Raw genomic sequence first — 17641 nt, 5'->3', positions numbered from 1 at the left:
TCCATTTCTCAATCTGAAATTCTTAATATACCTGAAATTTATGATAATGATTTGCTATTTGGGGCACATTAATTCAATCTTCCACAATGAATCGGCCACTCCATCGAGGGTGTAATAATAATATTAGTCTCACCTGATTAAGTTCTCACTCCTCTCCTTAAATAATCCTACTGAATTGGTATCTGCTTGTCAAGAAAATCATAGCGAGAATAGCACTGGAAAAAAAAAATTGTGATTGTAGTAATGTTATTAAAGATAAACTTGTATATTTGCTGTGGTGTCTTGCCTTAAATTCATATATTAAATTTCTCTGCAAAATCCAGAAACAGAACCATATTAGTCTTTGCCTTGTCATTTTCTCTCTTTATCACCACTAGTAATTTAGTCATTTTATAAAATGTGATTAGAATACTAAAACAAGACTGTTGCCATAGAAACCCATGCTATTTTTTCATAAAGAATTTAAAATGCATCCTTCTCCATAGTCTTTTGGCCATCTAGATTACTTAATATTCATTAAAATTATTTATATTATTGTGAGTATATTTTTTTGGCCACTAAATTCATTTTAGAATAAGATTATATTGGTTTTTTTTTAATGGACTAATGAATTTAATGTTAAATTATGCTACAAAGTTTCACCAACTGGGCTTCTTCAGGGCATACAAAACAGTAATGACAACTCAAAGTCGCTAGTACATAGAACAAACTTATAAAATATAGCATAAATTAAAAAAAAAATGCCTGACATCATATGCATGGAGCGTGTGTTTCATTGGTTATTGTTGTGTACACGCTCTTTAGTTTGCAGCGAAATTAAATTCTAGCAAGCTTAGCGATCTTATTAGGGTTTTCCATATGTCAGGCAGGATCATTCCTTGATTTCTGTATAGGCTTCTTTCACAACAAAGAACCACTGTGGCTTCTTTGAAATTGCGACACTGGAATGGGCAGCTCCTATCTCGTGTGCAGATTTATCCTTGGAGAAACTAAAAAATGACATCCTTTCCCAATTAGACCCTAAGCCATTAGTATGGTGGAGGTATGTTGATTTGATGACATTTTTATAATTTAGAGAAACCCTAAAATGGCACTTTTTGACTTTCTAACAAAAATAAATTCCTTCCATCAGAAAATCAAATTCACTTTGGAACTTGAGAAGGATAGACAACTACCGTTTTTAGATACTCTAATCAAAAAACAAGCAGATGGACATATCAACCTTAAAGTCTACTGTAAACCAACCCATACTGGATGTTATCTTCACTTTTCATCTACTCACCACATTTCTCAAAAACTTGGTATCTTACACATGCTAAAAAATAGAGCCACCAGCATCATATCAGAAGAAAAATACCTCCAGGATTAATTAACTCATATATCTCAGACCCTGGTAAACTATGGCTATCCAAGAAATTTAATTAAAAAGTTACTTCATAGCAACCCCACACAACAACAGTCTGCCAAGACTCAATATAAATCCTCAATTGCCATCCCTTATGCAGGTACAGTGTCAAAAAAGATTGCAACACTCTTCAAACCTTTTGAAATTAGAGTAACTTTTCAAATCGATCAAGACGATCTGAAACATATTAAGGTCACCAAAAGACAGCAATGCCTTCTTCAAATATGCAGAGTATACAACATCCCTTGCTTTTGTGGTCTAAACTACGTAGGTCAGACATCAAGAAGTCTTGAAATAAGAAAAAAGGAACATGTAGGGGATGTTAAAAATGACAGAATAGATAGCTCCGGATTAGCCCTTCACTTCTTTAAAACAAGCCACACCATTGAATGGGACAAAAGTTACATGCCTTATCTAGAAAAAGATTTCTGCTGTTGCAATTTCAAAGAAGCCACAGTGGTTCTCTGTTCTGAAAGCAGCCTAAACAGAAATCAAGGAATGATCTGGCCTGACATATGGAAAACCATAATAAGATCGCTAAGCTTGCCAGAATTTAATTTCGCTACAAACTACAGAGCATGCACACATAACAATAACTAATGAAACACACGCTCCATGTGTGTGATGTCATGTGTCTTTTTAATTTATGTAATATTTTTTATGTTTTTCTATGTACTAGCAACTTTGAGTTGTCTTTACCATTTTGTATGCCCTGAAGAAGCCAAACAGCCCAGTTGGTGTAATTTGTTGGCAAAATTTATCATTAAATTCATTTGTCAATAAAAACCCAGTGTAATCTTATTCTCAAATTATTTAGATTATATAATTCCAGCCTAGTTGGCTGTGGTTAGCGTATCTGCTGTCCAGCCAAAAGGCTGCGGGTTCGAATCCTGATGTGGGCATGGATGTTTGTGATTGTAGATGGCATTGGTGTAGATGATGCAGTTCACTGTAGTTGGTGGATTGGGTGGTGGAGATAGAGAGTTTTAGAATACGTGCCCTCTATCAATGAGTCTTTGGACTCTTTGGAAATGTCACATAATAACAATAATAATTCTCTTGAAGCATTTTCTGTTTCTTTACTGAAATAAATACCGTAGCAAGGAAATCAATAAAATCAATTGAGAATTGAAGTTGTATCACAGGATAGTGAAAGGAGCTCATTTGAGGCTATTTGGTGTGAGATTGAGACTGGCAGAATAAAATATACAGTTGGGTGCTGCTATAGACCAGTTGATGGAATAGATGGTGGAGATAGTATGCATAGGGAAATTGATGAAATGAATGGAAGGAGGGTAATTATTATGGGGGATTTCAACTATGGTAACATTGATTGGAAGGAGGAGAGGACACATGTGAGGAAGGAAAAGGATTTTATTCAATTATTAAGGGATAGCTATCTGAGACAGCATGTAATTGAAAATACTAGGGGTGTGAGAGTGCTTGACCTGGTAATAGCATCTGAGAATTTGACTGTAATGAATATGACCATGTTGCCACCTATTGGTGAGAGTGATCATAAGGTCTTGGGAAGTGGCTAAAGGTGTGGAATTTTCGATTAAGACAGGGTATATGTGGAATTACCGTGCTGGCAAGTATGACAAGCTTAGGAAATTGCTTGGATCAGTGCCGTGGCATGTACAACTGCAAGGGCTGGACGTCGATAGAGCATGGGAAGTGGTCAAGGAGCATTTACAGGAGGTAATGGCTGATTGTATACCTAGGGTCCGAATAGTAAAACAAGTAGGGGTTAAATAGATGAATAACACCATTAAGCTTTAGCTGCTAAAAAAGAAACAACTGTGGAGGGAATTTAAAGAAAGGGGTGACCTGCAGGCACACGAACGGTATAAAGTGCAGGCCAGAAAGGTAACAAGTGTGGTAAAAAAAAAGCAAAAGCGGATTATGAAAGGAAACTAGCTTTGCAAGCAAAAGAGAATCCCAAACAGTTCTTTCAATATGCTACAAGCAAGAAAAAAACTGTACACGGCAAAATAATTTTAAGGAATGACGGTGGTAAGGAGGTCACTGAATCAGTCGATATAGTGTAGTTACTGAGCATACACTTTGCAAAAGCATATCATCCAGGTGGTGACATTGAAAAAATGAAGGAACCATTAGTTTATACGGGAATAGTGATGAATGAAGTGGAGGTGACTAGTCTATTACAGAACCTTAATGTGAATACATCTGTGGGATTGGATGGTATACCGGCACGGGTCTTGCGTGAAGCGGCTAAAGAATTATCAGTGCCCTTGACCATGTTGTTTAATCTGAGTCTCAGGTCTGGTTTAGTCCCGAAGGTGTGGAAAGAGGGGAAAATAGTTTCACTGCATAAAGGAGGATCCAAGACTACGGTTGCAAATTACCAACCGATCAGCATATCAGGAGTTGTTGTCAAGGTCTTAGAGAAAGTAGTCAAGGGAAAAATACAGGAATGGATTGATGAAAACAAGATACTGTACAGGGGACAGTATGGCTTTGTGAAGGGTAGATCATGCTTCAGTAACTTGCTCAAGTTTTATAACAAGGTGATGGCTGAACTGGATAAGGGAAATGGGTTTACAGTGATACTGCTGGACCTGGCAAAGGCGTTTGACAGGATACCACATGGAATACTAATCCGTAAACTACAACATATGGGAATGGATATAGGATTGGTGAGATGGATAGGTGGTTGGTTGATGGAGAGATATCAAAGAGTAGTTTATTCAGGAGTAGAGTCCAAAAGACGGCCTGTGACTAGTGGTGTGCCACAGGGTTCTGTTCTTGGACCACTGCTGTTTAATCTGTTCATTAACGATATAGGGAAGGATCTAAGTGGAACAATTCATTTGTTCGCTGATGATGCAAAGTTGGGTAGGGCAATAGTGAATGCAGAAGATGTCAAAGTCTTGCAGGATGACTTAGATAGATTGGAGTTCTGGGCTAAGGAGAATGGATGTCAATTTAATGTGACAAAATGTAAGGTTATGCATTTTGGGGTGAAAAGATTAGCAGCAGTATACCACATTGGTGGAACTGTACTCCAAGAGATTGATGAGGCCAGGGACTTGGGAGTGTTGGTGGATAGGGAGATGAAGTTTAGGGGGCACATTGCAAAAGTAGCTAAATCAGCTCATCAACTCACTTGGTTGTTGAAATATACCTTGACGGGACCTCATCTCGACTACTGTGCCCAGATTTGGTCACCTCGGTTCCTTCTTGATGGGGAGGAGGTGGAGAGGATCCAGAGGCGAGTGTCTAAGATGATAACAGGTCTATGGAATGAACCATATGAGAACAGGTTGAAGATTTGTGGATTGCAGAAACTAGTTGATAGGCGGAGGAGGGGAGATATGTTTGAGACATTCAAATTGCTAAAGGGATTCTATAGGATTAATTCAGAGGATATTTTTGAGATCAGGACTGGTGGTGGGAGAACTAGGGGACACCTATGGAAGCTGGGCAAGAGTGTGGTTAGCAGGGGTGTTAGAGCTGGGTTCTTTACTTTTAGAGTGGTAAATGAGTGGAATTAGCTGCCAGAGTCTGTTGTGGGTGCTATGACGGTGAACGAGTTCGCATAGTTATGTGGACATGATGTTTAGGGCCTCCCTCGATGAGTCTAAGGACTCCCGGAGTCGCCCAAAATAATAATAATAATAATAATAAAATCATTCTACCATTATGGAAAAATTATTCTCACATAATCACTTTGATTTTCTACTTTCTGTGTAATATAAAATGTTTTCTGGACATTTCATCCCTGCCTTGCCAGTCTCTTCTCATTCTAATGTTTGTTTCACGAATAGATGTTATTTTCCTTTTGTTTAATTTTTTGAGCTTTGCAGTAGATCCTGATTAATTTACTTTTAGAAATTATTCCTTTACATTGCATTCTTCTACACATTAGAAATTTTTAATCATTTATATATGCTTCCCTGATGAGTTAGTTAATTAATTTTTTTTTCTTTCATACAGACAGATCTAATGTTTGATTATAGCCGCAATCTTGGTCAAGAGAATATTGTAGCCTCTGTAGCTAGTCTCCATATCCTGTCTTGTGTGTATGGAAAAAGAAAACAGACTATGGTTACTGTGAGTCTCAATTTCATTCATTAAATTTGTTTAACATTTGTTCTTTTGATTACGTTTTGCATAAATGTACAAAAATATACTGAATAATCATGAAAGTTGTTTCTTGAAATGGAATACAGAAACATAAATAATATTTTAAAACCACTTCTTTTCCACATAACAACAAAATTAAAATTTTAAATATCATTATTTGGAATACTAAATAGCATGCAAAATCACAAACTGCATAAAGTACCTCAGTATATTTTCATTTTATCATCTAGAGTATTATATTTTAATTATTAAATGTTGTTCAGGTACTTTATCCATGTGAGGCTCAGTTTTCTCGATGCCAGAAACCCATTGAAGATGAAGTAAAAATGACCGCAAGTGTAAGCAGTCTGGAGCTTTGCCTTTCATCTCCAGTTGTTCATACTGTGATTGATGTCACTAGTGAACTGATATCTAATGTAAAGGTATTGATTTTATTCTGCATCTATTTGTTCTTTAAATGCTTTTTTTTGTAGTTGATATGAGATTTCATCAGACTTTAATTTTCATAAAGATGTATAGGAATCCAATAAGTTGGATTCCTATATTTCCTCTGTTTATATATATATGTGTGTGGAAAATGATGGGATTCACAGCAGTAGATTTGACCTGTACAAAAAAAAAAAAAAAAAAAAAGGTTTTTAATTACTTTTTAGTGTGGCTTTTTATCTCAAATTGTGCTACATTTTTTCAGTTTGGACACAAGTGCCCTTCAAGTAGTGTTGTTGTTGTTGGAACTTTTTGTTGTTTATATTATGTTTTGCTACTTGTTTGTTCATACTGCTGCTGCTTCTGAAAATGGCGTCCATAAAGAAACGCATGTTGGCGGAACGGAAAGCTTCGGTATGAAGATCTAGCTCTGCCTTAGAATTTTCATAGTGGACACATTGTGTAAATTACTATATGTACACACTGAAAAATGTGAAACATTTGTTGACTGTTTGGATAAACAAAGAAGGAAAGCATTAACATATGTGAAAAGTATCTTGATAGATTAGAGTGATTAGAAATGGGGGAGCAAGTGTGGGACCATAAGTGCAAATGAAAAGTGAAATGAAACATCTGAAAGAGAATATTAAAAATCCAAAGAAAAGATTCACTGATGAGAATAAGAAGGAGGAAGTTAGTATTACAAAGAAAGAGTCAAAGGATAGTTATATATCATTGTATGGGGACTTCATCATTAGAGGTGTGATGACTAATAAAGTGCCCAAAACATTCTTTCCTGGTGGAACAATGAAGCAAACAACTGATGTGTTGCAAAAAAGGAAAGACCAAGTGTCAAATTTAATGGTAGTTGTTGGCGCAAATGACTTAGTTGGGGAAAAAAAGAATGGTGAGAGATAGAGACTTGAGGAAGTTGTTGCATCCAGTAAAGATGCAGTGTTATTGGAAAAGCCATAGGCATGTTGCTTAAATATGACAACAGTGAATTGAGAAGAAGAGTAGAGATAATGAATAGTAAGATGGCTGAGTTATGTGAGGCAAAGGAGATTCAATTCATAAATCTTTGGAGTGAATTTGAAGGGCAATTCGAATGGTTTAAAGTTGGATTGCATTTCATCGAGTTTAGTGTTGGGAATTTAGAATTTACTGTTTACTTAGAAGGCACGAGGTCAAGAAGTTAATGTAGTAAATGATCAGATCTCTTGTGAAGGAGTGTAGCACAATTGAAGAGATTGTACAACAGACAGCAGGAAGATGGATATGAGGTCAAAGATGTGGTTGCAGCAGCAGTGGAGGGTGACTGAATGCATAAAGGTGAGGATGATACAGGCAGGAATTGAAATCAGAGTCAGGATCAGGGAAATGGGAGTGGTCAGATTGAAGACAGAGTTGTGGTAGAGCAGCTAGAATAGAGAATATTGGTGCTGGTAGAATGGCCTCAAAGACACAGGGATTGTTATGTTGTACAGAAATGAAAGAAATCTTCATAACAAGAGAGCTGAGTTTGTTGCATTGATTGAGTCAGTATGCCCAGAAATAATTGGAATAAGTAAAACTTGGTTGTCTGAGGAGGATGTGATGTCGGGAATAGAAATAGAAGGATATACCATTTTCCGGACGTATAGGAATGTGAAAAGAGGAGGGAGAGTGTTGTTAATGATTGCAGAGGAATTGTATCCACATAGTGTGGAAGTTGATAGTGCATGCACAAATTTTCAATATGTGTGGGGAGAAGTTGAAATAAACAGGCTAGTATATCTGATATGATGCTGTTATAGGCCAGGGAATGCAAAGAATGCTGGTTGTGACCTGAATAATGAAAATAATCAGCTTTCATTTCAGACAAGTCACAATTTGTCTATGAAGACTACAGCCATGTCAAAAATAATTACTTTAATTTTCCAATTTTTCGACCTTCATATTAAAGTCGTCATCTGGAGTGTCCATCCATATGTTCACTACTATCCACAAATGCCGTATGATCACTCCGATGCTCGGTGATATGCCATACCAGACATTCCCATGTAGTTCTGTTCTGTATGCTTTTCTGGAGGCTTCAACTCTCTGACGATCATTCACTCCACACACACACACACACACACACACACACACACCATCCATCCATCTTATTGATGGTCTACCCCTTCCTATTTTTTCCAGGAACTTTACCTTCTACTACTGTTCTGAGAAGTCCACCTTTCATCCTTTCAATGTGTCCAAAATATTTTAACTTTTTTCTTTCATTATTATTATTATTATTATTATTATTATTATTCAAGCCTCTATGGAGTCAAAAGACTCATCGCAGGAAGTCCTTCCTAGGAAACAGAAAGTCCATCATACTACTCCTTAAACTCATTGACCGTTCTTGCTCTCACCACTCTATCAAACAATGCATTCCACGGTTCAACCACCCTCCACGCAAAGAAACCACTCCTTGCCCTCTTACTCACAGTTTCCTTTCATAACTTCCAGGGATTGCCCCATGTCATCACTCCCTCCCACTGTTCAACCAAGCGAAAGAACTCCCCAGTGTCAACCTTGTAACCACCACTCATCAGTTTAAAAGTCTCAACCACATCACCTCTCCTTTTTCTATCTATCAAACTCTGCAGTCCACATTCCCTCATCCGATCCTCATAACTAACACTGTAAAGGCTTGAAACCATGTTTGTTATCCACTTTTGTACCTGTTCCACAGTTAATTTATCCCCTTGAAATCCTGGGGACCAAATCTGAGAACAATAGTCTAAGTGTGGTCTGATCAGTATCTTATACAATGGAATGATAACTCTTTTATCTCTGCAGGTCAGTATCCTTTTCATTATTGCAGCAATCCTCTGTCTAACCTTTACCCCCTTTGCAATATGTCCCCTGAATTTCAGATTTCTATCAATCATCAACCCTAGAGCTCTTCTCTCTCTCCTACTTCCTCCAGTATAGCTCCTAAAATAGAGTATGCAGTGTCCCATTGATGTGTTCCAAAATGCTAGACCTTACATTTTGCTGCATTAAACCGACCCCTATTCATTTTCCATCTGTCTACCTTATTCAAATTGAAGGACTGCCACATCTGCACTACTACTAATAACTCTTCCCAGCTTCACATAATCTGCAAGCAACTGAATATCCCCCTGCAATCTACTGACAATGTCATTGATATAAAGGTTGAAAAATATAGGTCCCAGTAGTGAGTCCTGTTGGACCCCACTTGTAACCTTCTGCCTCCTTGAAACTGCCCCACCATACAACTCTCTGATACCTATCAGACAGCCAATCCTGAATCCAGTTGACCAATCTGAAGATCATTCATCCAAACCCATGTGCTGCAACTTAAATATCAGCTTATCATGTGGCACCCTGTCAAACGCCTTTGCAAAATACAAAAAAATTGCACTATATGCCTTTCCCTCATCAACTGCTCTTGTCACTTTATTATAAATGGCAATCATATTACTAAAGCAAGAATGCCCCTTAACAAATCTATGTTGATTCTCACAGATAGCATTATCCTCATCTACCCAATTCTGTATATGGTCCCTTCGTAATGTCTCCAAGATCTTAACAACTACTAATGACAAACATACTGGCCTATAATTAGACACTTCCAGTCTGCTTCTGCCCTTATGCTAGGGCACTATCTTACTTTCTTTCCATTCCCTGGGCATCTTTCCCATAGCCAGAATTTCATTGAAAAGCCAGGTGATTGGAGCTCTCAGTGCTTTAGCACATTCTCTCAAAACATGTAGTGAAATACCATCCAGTCCCACAGCTTTACTGACATCCAGAGTACTCAATATTTTGAACATACTCTCCTCCTGCACCTCTAAACCTCGAACCTGCCTTATCCCTCTAGTATTAAAAATTACTCCTCCCGGATGAAATACTCCAATAAAATGTTCATTGAATAATTCCACTATATCCTCTGCATCACTCACTCTGTTCCCATTTTTATCCCACAGTGTCATTCTTCCACAATCATTTCTCCTCCTACTGGCCACATAGCTAAAAAATTCCCTAGGATTTTCTTTGGATCTTAGGGCCAATCTCCTCTCATATTCCAGTTTCGCCTTACTTACCATACTATTCACTCTCCTGGCCTGTGTCTTATATTCTTCATGCATCTTCTCTTGACCTGTCTCCTTATATCTCTTCACTCACCTGTTTTTCGCATGCAGTTCCTGTTTAATATTCTTTGTCATCCACTTTACTCCAAATTATGTCCTCTTCTTCACTTGTGGAATACAGCTTACTATTGTTGCTAACAAATATTCCTTCACAATTTCCAAAACACAAATGATATCCTGGCCTTCCAATTCCTTCCTCCATGAAACTTCCCCTAGTTTATATCTAAGAGAATTATAATCACCTGCCTTATAATTTCACATACGTTCCTTCTCTTTGATACTCCTGCATGTCTATTCATCTTCCAAGTCAAAACCACATGGTCACTCTCTCCAACTGGTGGGAGAGATGGCATCTCAGTTATTATCAACTTTTTTGATGCTATGACCAAATCCAAAACTCTTGAAACTCTTGTTTCCTCCATTACATGTTGCCTAAGACATTTGTCTCTCAAGAATTCTAGAAATTCCATTCCACTATTGCTACATACATCTTCCTCTCCCCATTTTGTACTGCTGTAGTTAAAATCTCCCATAACAATCATTCTTCTTGCACTTACCAAGTGCAACTGTCTAAACATCTCCTGGTCCCCACCCTCTGTTCTCCTTGGTTTGTAGCAACATCCCACTAAACATCCTGTTTTGCCTGACACCATATGCTTTCAAAATCATTACTGTCACTTCCCTCCAAAGCCTCCACTCTTAGAGGACATAAGTCATTACTTATCATAAGCAGCATTCCACCACCACACTTCCTCTTTCTATCCTGCCAAAAAATGCTGTACCCTGCTTTTCTATTCCTGCTATTATATATCTTCTGTCAACCATGTGTCAGTGATCCCAATAATCTTTGTCCAGGCTGATTCTATCAGCACCACCAATTCCTCTCCTTTATTGCAGATACTACTGGCATTAGTATAAAGCATAAAAATGCCACTGTTTCTATACCTAGCATTATCCCCTTCTGACTCCACTGGGCCCATCGTTACCTGCTGTCTTCCCCCTTTTCCCAAATACCCTTTCCCACAAGTGGTCAACCCTAGTACCATCCAACTTGGACATTCTTGTTTCCCTGCATTTACACACCGACTTGTTCAGAACACCAATCTCTCCAGATGCCTGTGTCCTTCCTCTTTCAAATGCAAGCGACTGACATCCATTCATTTGTACACCTGTCAGTATATGATATCCTCGACAGCCTTTGTTAACACCACATCCCAAAAGCAGACATCCTTTTCTCTTCTGTCTTCTTTAGGTTCCAAGTCTTACGTCCATAAGTCACTGTTGGAAAAACAAATGCTTCCAAAATCCTTAACCCCATGGAAATAGATCCATCCCTCCAGATTTGAGACAAGTCTCTGATCGTTGTTTTAGCCATTCCTGATCCTCTTCTGATATCTTCTGAACATGAATTCTGTATCCCAGGTACTGAAACTTGTTGACTTCCTCGATTCTTTCTCCATTAAGGTACACTTGTTTCTCAAGAGCTTCCCTGTTTGTATTTCCTTTGAGGACCATAATCTTTATCTTGCTAGGATTTATTTAACATCCTCTGTTATTACTGATCTTAATAACATTGTCAAGAAAATTGTCATGATTCTTCCTTTGTACTGGATGCTGATGATACAGTACAAAGGAGTTCTGTATCATCAGCATACCTCAGATTACTGATCAAGCTACCTTCTATCCTAATTCCTGTCTTGAGCTTTTTCAATGCTTCATGCATGAAGTCATCTGCATATATTCCAAAAAAGTGAGGAGAAAGTAAACATCCTTACCATGACTTCTTGCTTCCTGTACAAGTTGGCTATCAACCTGATAGTGTGTTGAGGAAAACCCATTCTTTTGATTACTTCCCAGTTTCACATGCTGAACGCAGTTAAAAGCTTTATAGTAGTCTGAGAAACACATTGCCAGAGGGACTCTGAATTCTTTATATTTTTCTGTGATCTGTCTAAAGCAAAGGATCTGATCTATGGTACCCTCACCTTTCTTAAAACCTGCTTGTTCCTCAGGCATCTCTGCCTCAACTTTGGCCTCCATCCTATTTAGTATGACCTTCAATAAAATTTTATTATTATTATTATCAACATTTGACCTCCATGGAGTCAGAGACTCATCATGGGAGGTACTCACTATTGCCTACAATGCTCATCCAACCGCATCTTAAACTGATTCAGTGTGTCCACATCCACAACACACTCAGGCAATGCATCCCACTCACCAACCACCCTCCATGCAAAGAACCTGCTTCTCACTCCTTTGCTCACACTCTCTTTATACAGTTTCCAGCAGCCTCTTGTTCTACTCCCCTCTCCCATTGTATGAAAAATCTCTTCTGATAACAACCTCTGACCAGCTTATATGTCTTAATCATACCCACTCCCCCCCCCCACCTCTTCCTTCTAGTCATGAGGCTCTGCAAATTACATTCTCTCAATCTGTCCTCATACTCCACATTCCAAAAACCACTGACTACCTTTGTGAATCTTCTCTGTACCCTTTCAACGTATTCTCGTCACCATGAAACCTGGCGACCATATCTGTGCACAATAATCCATATGAGGCCTGATCAAGGCCTTATACAATGGAATCATAACTCCTCTATTTCTGCATGTCAGGGTTCTCTGCATCATTGCCATTATTCGATGTGATGTCTTCACAACTTGTGAAATGTGGCCTCTGAATTTCAGGTCCTTGTCCACCATCTCTCCTAGATCTCTCATCTCCTCTACATCAGTTAACCCTCCTACCGGTCAAGGTGGATGAAGTAGCAAGACTACCCCAGACTTTTTCATGTATCAAAACTTCATCGGCATTCTATCTTTTATCAAGTATTTACCCTCCTCCTCTGTTAATCCCTTAACGGCAATTTGAGAGCCATTAGTGGATTAACTGTTGTCTAGCGACTTTTGTGTCACTTGTCTTTACATGTACTCTGTTACTTCGAATTTTCTTCACTGTACTAGGATATTTGATTGTTTTTTTTTTTTTTTCTGAACAATTTATTTCTTGTGTCTCTTTTCAAAAATAGAAGTTTCACATCTGCCAAAATAAATAATCAATCCTGAAATGACCATAGATCAGCTTTGCAATGAATATACTTTAGTAATAGTTGATTTCCTCCACTTTACTTACAGTGTAGATTCTTTTTCACGAATTTGCAAATGTTTGTTTACGTTTAAAATATTTTGTCAAATATTTATATTTTTAAATAACATTTAGTGAAATAAATATGACATTTTGCTTTCTTTCTTTGCAAAATACTTTTATATGGATTGTCACATTTCAATTTCAGCAACGATTGCTTTTTTTTAAATTTATTTTTTATGAACAACAAATGATTATAAACTGCATTACTCGGTTTCCGATATTGTATCTATTTTTAGTATCATAAATTTATACCTAATGGTATTTTATCAGAGACTCTTTGCCTTCTTCTTTTGCTGAAAATTGCAACAGAGGTTTTTTTTTTTTTTTTTTTTTTGGAGGATGCATATTACTATAATATCCAATGCTTAACCACTGTAGATATGTTGATAATATAATAGGAAGGATGTCCTGTATGGAATAATTAAAAATTTATGTTCATTTTTAGAATTTTTTACTGCAACCCCCCCCTCCCCCTCTCCTGTCCTGGAACTGAGTTGCATAACTACTTTAAATTTCTACAGCTTTCAAAGCTTTCAGACGGTATTCAAAATCTCTTATTTTAGTTTACCGTTTTGACAAAAGAAATAAAGCAATAATATTGTTGTATATCAAAGCTTCTAATTCTATACTCTTTCTTTGAATCTGAAATCAGCAGTCTGCTGAAATTATTCTAAGATTTAGAAATACTATGCTGTATTTTCAACATGTAAAACCCACACAAAGAAATTTCAATTGTGTTATTTCTGTTTCTTTTTTTAAACAAAAATCTAAATATTACTACTTCTATTTCTGCTGATTGCTATTTCTGAAATACGTCTTAGAAATGCTGGACAATAATCCTCTTACCTAGAGGAAAAGCTAAAAGTTTTAGATTACTCATTTGAGAAACACAAGACAGAAAGTTTCCTAGAAGTTGCACTAAATTGCCTCAAGCAAGAATGTCTTGTTTCGTTTTCTGTTGTTCAGATATCCTAACACAGTAAAACTGACATTTCTTTTATGAAGTATTTATGCCAAAAATGATTTCTTTATTTATAGTGATCAGTTTCACTTTCATTATTGAAAAATTCTAAATTATTTGATAATTATCTTGGGAAAAAACTACTGCTATTGCTGTTGCTACTCTTGCGTGCCATCTCACAAATGAATTGTATATTGGGTCTTTCTAATATTCCTTTCTGCCCAGTAACAAGTTGTAGACTAACGGAGATTACCAACTCCCCCCCACTACCACCACCACTGGGAACCAGATCAAAAGAACATGCCCAGAACGCAGCACACTAAAGTACCTCGTGCAATAACTGAATATTTTACAGGCAGAAATTCCTTGTTCTGTTTTTCCATCTTTCTGATTGATTAGCAGACATTCGAAGCATATTCTGATATTGCATTTGTAGGATGACAGTGTTTTTAAATATTATTTTCCCCTATTAGCCAACGTCACATAACTTCCCGATTTATAATAATAGGGAAATAATATGTATATTTTCTTATTTATAATTTGCAAATTTATAATAATCAAAACTTAGTTTCTGTGTCGAAAAAATTAAACGTTATGTGGAACAATTATTATGGAAAAATCACAAATGAAATAAAAACTGTACCTATGTTTCATAACAGCTTTCGGGTGTCTGGTAATGTGCAACGGGAGGGGGGGGGGTGATGCTATCAAAGTCGAAATAAAGTTTATTTGTATTGTGAAAGGAAATGAAATCACATTTAATGCATTTGATATACATATTTTGAATGATAAAAATAAGCAAATGTATCGCTTACTTTAAAAATTGGAGAATAAAATATCTGAATTATGCAGTAAATATCTATAATTATTAATATCATTTTGTAATGACCAATTATACAGGGAAACCAAGAAAGTACAAAGAATAGTAGATTACTATATAATATAAAGAAAAAATTTAGTGATATGATTAAAGAATTTCATGTTATTCTCTATGAAGCAAAGTTGCTCCAGTGTGTCCTAAAGGAAATCTGTGAAGTATTATTCGATTTCGATGGTTTTGTACAAAAATAAAAATAATATAATCTGGAACATCGGCAGCCGGTTTTCTTTTCTTTTTTTAAAAGAATATTTCAAATAATTATCGTGAATTAATTTCTTCGAGAACAAAGAATAATATTTTGTCTAGAAAGCGATTAGAAAAAAATTAGCGCAAAAAATTAAAAATGAAATTGGTTCTCCAAGGTAAGGCAATATTTAAGTGAAGAAATTATGCAAGACCTTTATTTTGTCCAGAAATTAAAATTGTATTGTACAATAAAAAGAGAAAACAAAAATATAAATAATTTCTCTATCCTATATAACTAAAATCCAGTTGACCAGCATAGAACAAGGATGTGCGTTTCATCTTATAGGCAACTGAGAGGTAGTTACGAACGTGAGATAATCCGATTAACCGTTCTCTTCAGCGTTAGGGTTTATCACACCTTCTAATGGACAGGATGGGCAAATTGCACTTCTTATCCTGGTCCTTTAAACAGGTGGGCTGAATCATATCCAGATTTAGTTGGACGTCTATAGACATCCTAGCCGTTTGGAAGGTTAAAGTTTCCCCAGCCATGTGTATACTTTGCATCCCATCTTTGCTTACCAAATCTCAAAACCTTACACTTGGCAACATTGAATTGACAGTTCCACTTACCTGCCCATTCATGCAATCTATTCAAGTCCTCTTGTAAGGCATTAACATCAGCCTGACTGTGCATTGCTCTCCCCAGTTTTGCATCATCTGCAATCAGCTGGATATCACTAGTAAACACAATCGAATATCATTAACATACAAATTGAACAACAATGGCCCCAAAACTGATCCCTGTGGCAGACCACTGGTGACCTCTCTCTTTTGAGATACTGCACCCCCATATACAACTTTCTGATACCTATCTGACAGCCAGGTCACTGATCCAACACAGAAGTCTGTTATCCAATCCCATCTGTTTCAATTTATTTAAAAGCTTGTCATGTGGCAGTCTATCAAAAGCCTTTGTAAAATCCAAGTACAACTGTATATGCATCTCCTCTGTCCAAGGTATTTGCCACCTTGTTATAGTACATAAGTAAGTTAGTGAAACATGATCTTCCTTTAACAAACCCATGCTGATAACCGCAGAGAATACTGCTGTTATCAACCCATTTCTGTATCCTACTTCTCACCAATCTCTCTAGGACCTTCACTACAACTCCAAATATACAGACCAACCTAAATTAGAAGCTACAGCCTTATCACCACCTTTATGCAGTGGAACAATTTTACCCTCCTCCCACTCCCTTGGAATTTGTGCTGTTGTAAGACTCTTATTAAAGAGGCATGCGAATGCTACTGCCAATTCTCCTGGAACATTCCTTTAAGATGCGTGGTAATATCTCATCAAATCCTACTAACTTGATGTCAATAAGGCAGTACTTATACTTTATTTCCTCAAATACCTCTTGCTCACTCACAAAATTTAAGCTTTCCTCTCCTATGTCCTCTTCACTGAAATTCCTCATAATTCCATGCTGATCAGGATGAAATACCCTTATAAATTGATCACTAAATACCTCAGCAATGTCTTCTGCAGCAGTTACCATTCTACCACTTTCATCCTGTAACTTCATCTTTCCATGATCATTCTTCCTTCTACTTGCCACATATCTAAAAAAACTCTCTGGGGTTTTTCTAAGCCTGATTTGCCAATTTCTGGTCATACTCTACTTTTCTTTTCCTTACTATTTGAGTCACTCTCCTGGCTTGTTCTTTATATTCTTCATGTGACTGATTACCATTATTCATCTTGTACTCTCTCCATAGTACTTTCTTTTTTTCCAGATTCTCCACATTCATTCATTTTACACCTACCTTATTCAGCCTTTTTGCCTATGGGATACATTTGTACATTGATGCTGTTATGTATTTCTTTGTAAGTTCCCATGCAGCATTTATTTCCTTACCACTCAACTCCTCGTTCCATGTTATAACTCGAAGTTGTCTCCTAAGTTTGTCATATTCACCATCCTTATAATTCCTCATATATCCATTCCTTGCAAAAGCCTGCATATGACTAAGCCACAACACAGGTGATTACTTCCTGATTACTTTCACCAACTGGAGGAAAATGTGAAACCCCTCTAACAATTACATCCTCTGATGAAATGATTAGATCTAGAACTTTTGATCCTCGCATGCCTTCCTTTACGTGCTGCCTGAGATCTTTATCTCTCAAGAACTAGAGAAATTCACTTTCCTTATTCCCAAATGCTCTCTCTTCATTCCAATCTGTACTGCCATAATAATTACTCTTCCTTTGTTCACTAATCCAAGTTGCTTATACATTTCTTCATCACCACCTTCCACATTCCCAGGCCTATAGCAACATCCAACTAAATATGTCTTCTTCTCAACCGCCA

General features: G+C 37.0%; 1 protein-coding gene across 10 annotated transcripts in view; it reads left to right on the top strand.

Moving 5' to 3' along the window:
• Positions 1-17641, top strand: part of LOC150104358 (intermembrane lipid transfer protein VPS13A-like) — a 2072875-nt gene that overhangs the window by 1178986 nt on the left and 876248 nt on the right. For all 10 annotated transcript variants that reach the window (XM_090396324.1, XM_090396319.1, XM_090396320.1 and 7 more), the window contains 2 exons: positions 5366-5482; positions 5779-5937. In XM_090396324.1, the coding sequence (XP_090252450.1) occupies positions 5366-5482; positions 5779-5937 (276 nt within the window). The remainder of the gene's footprint in view (positions 1-5365; positions 5483-5778; positions 5938-17641) is intronic.

The sequence above is a fragment of the Typopeltis vanoorti genome, chromosome 8 (genome assembly GCF_054136105.1).
Source record: "Typopeltis vanoorti isolate ZY-2024b chromosome 8, IOZ_Tvanoo_1.0, whole genome shotgun sequence".
Taxonomy (NCBI): Eukaryota; Metazoa; Arthropoda; class Arachnida; order Uropygi; family Thelyphonidae; genus Typopeltis; species Typopeltis vanoorti.
This window is presented reverse-complemented; position numbering and strand designations above follow the sequence as displayed.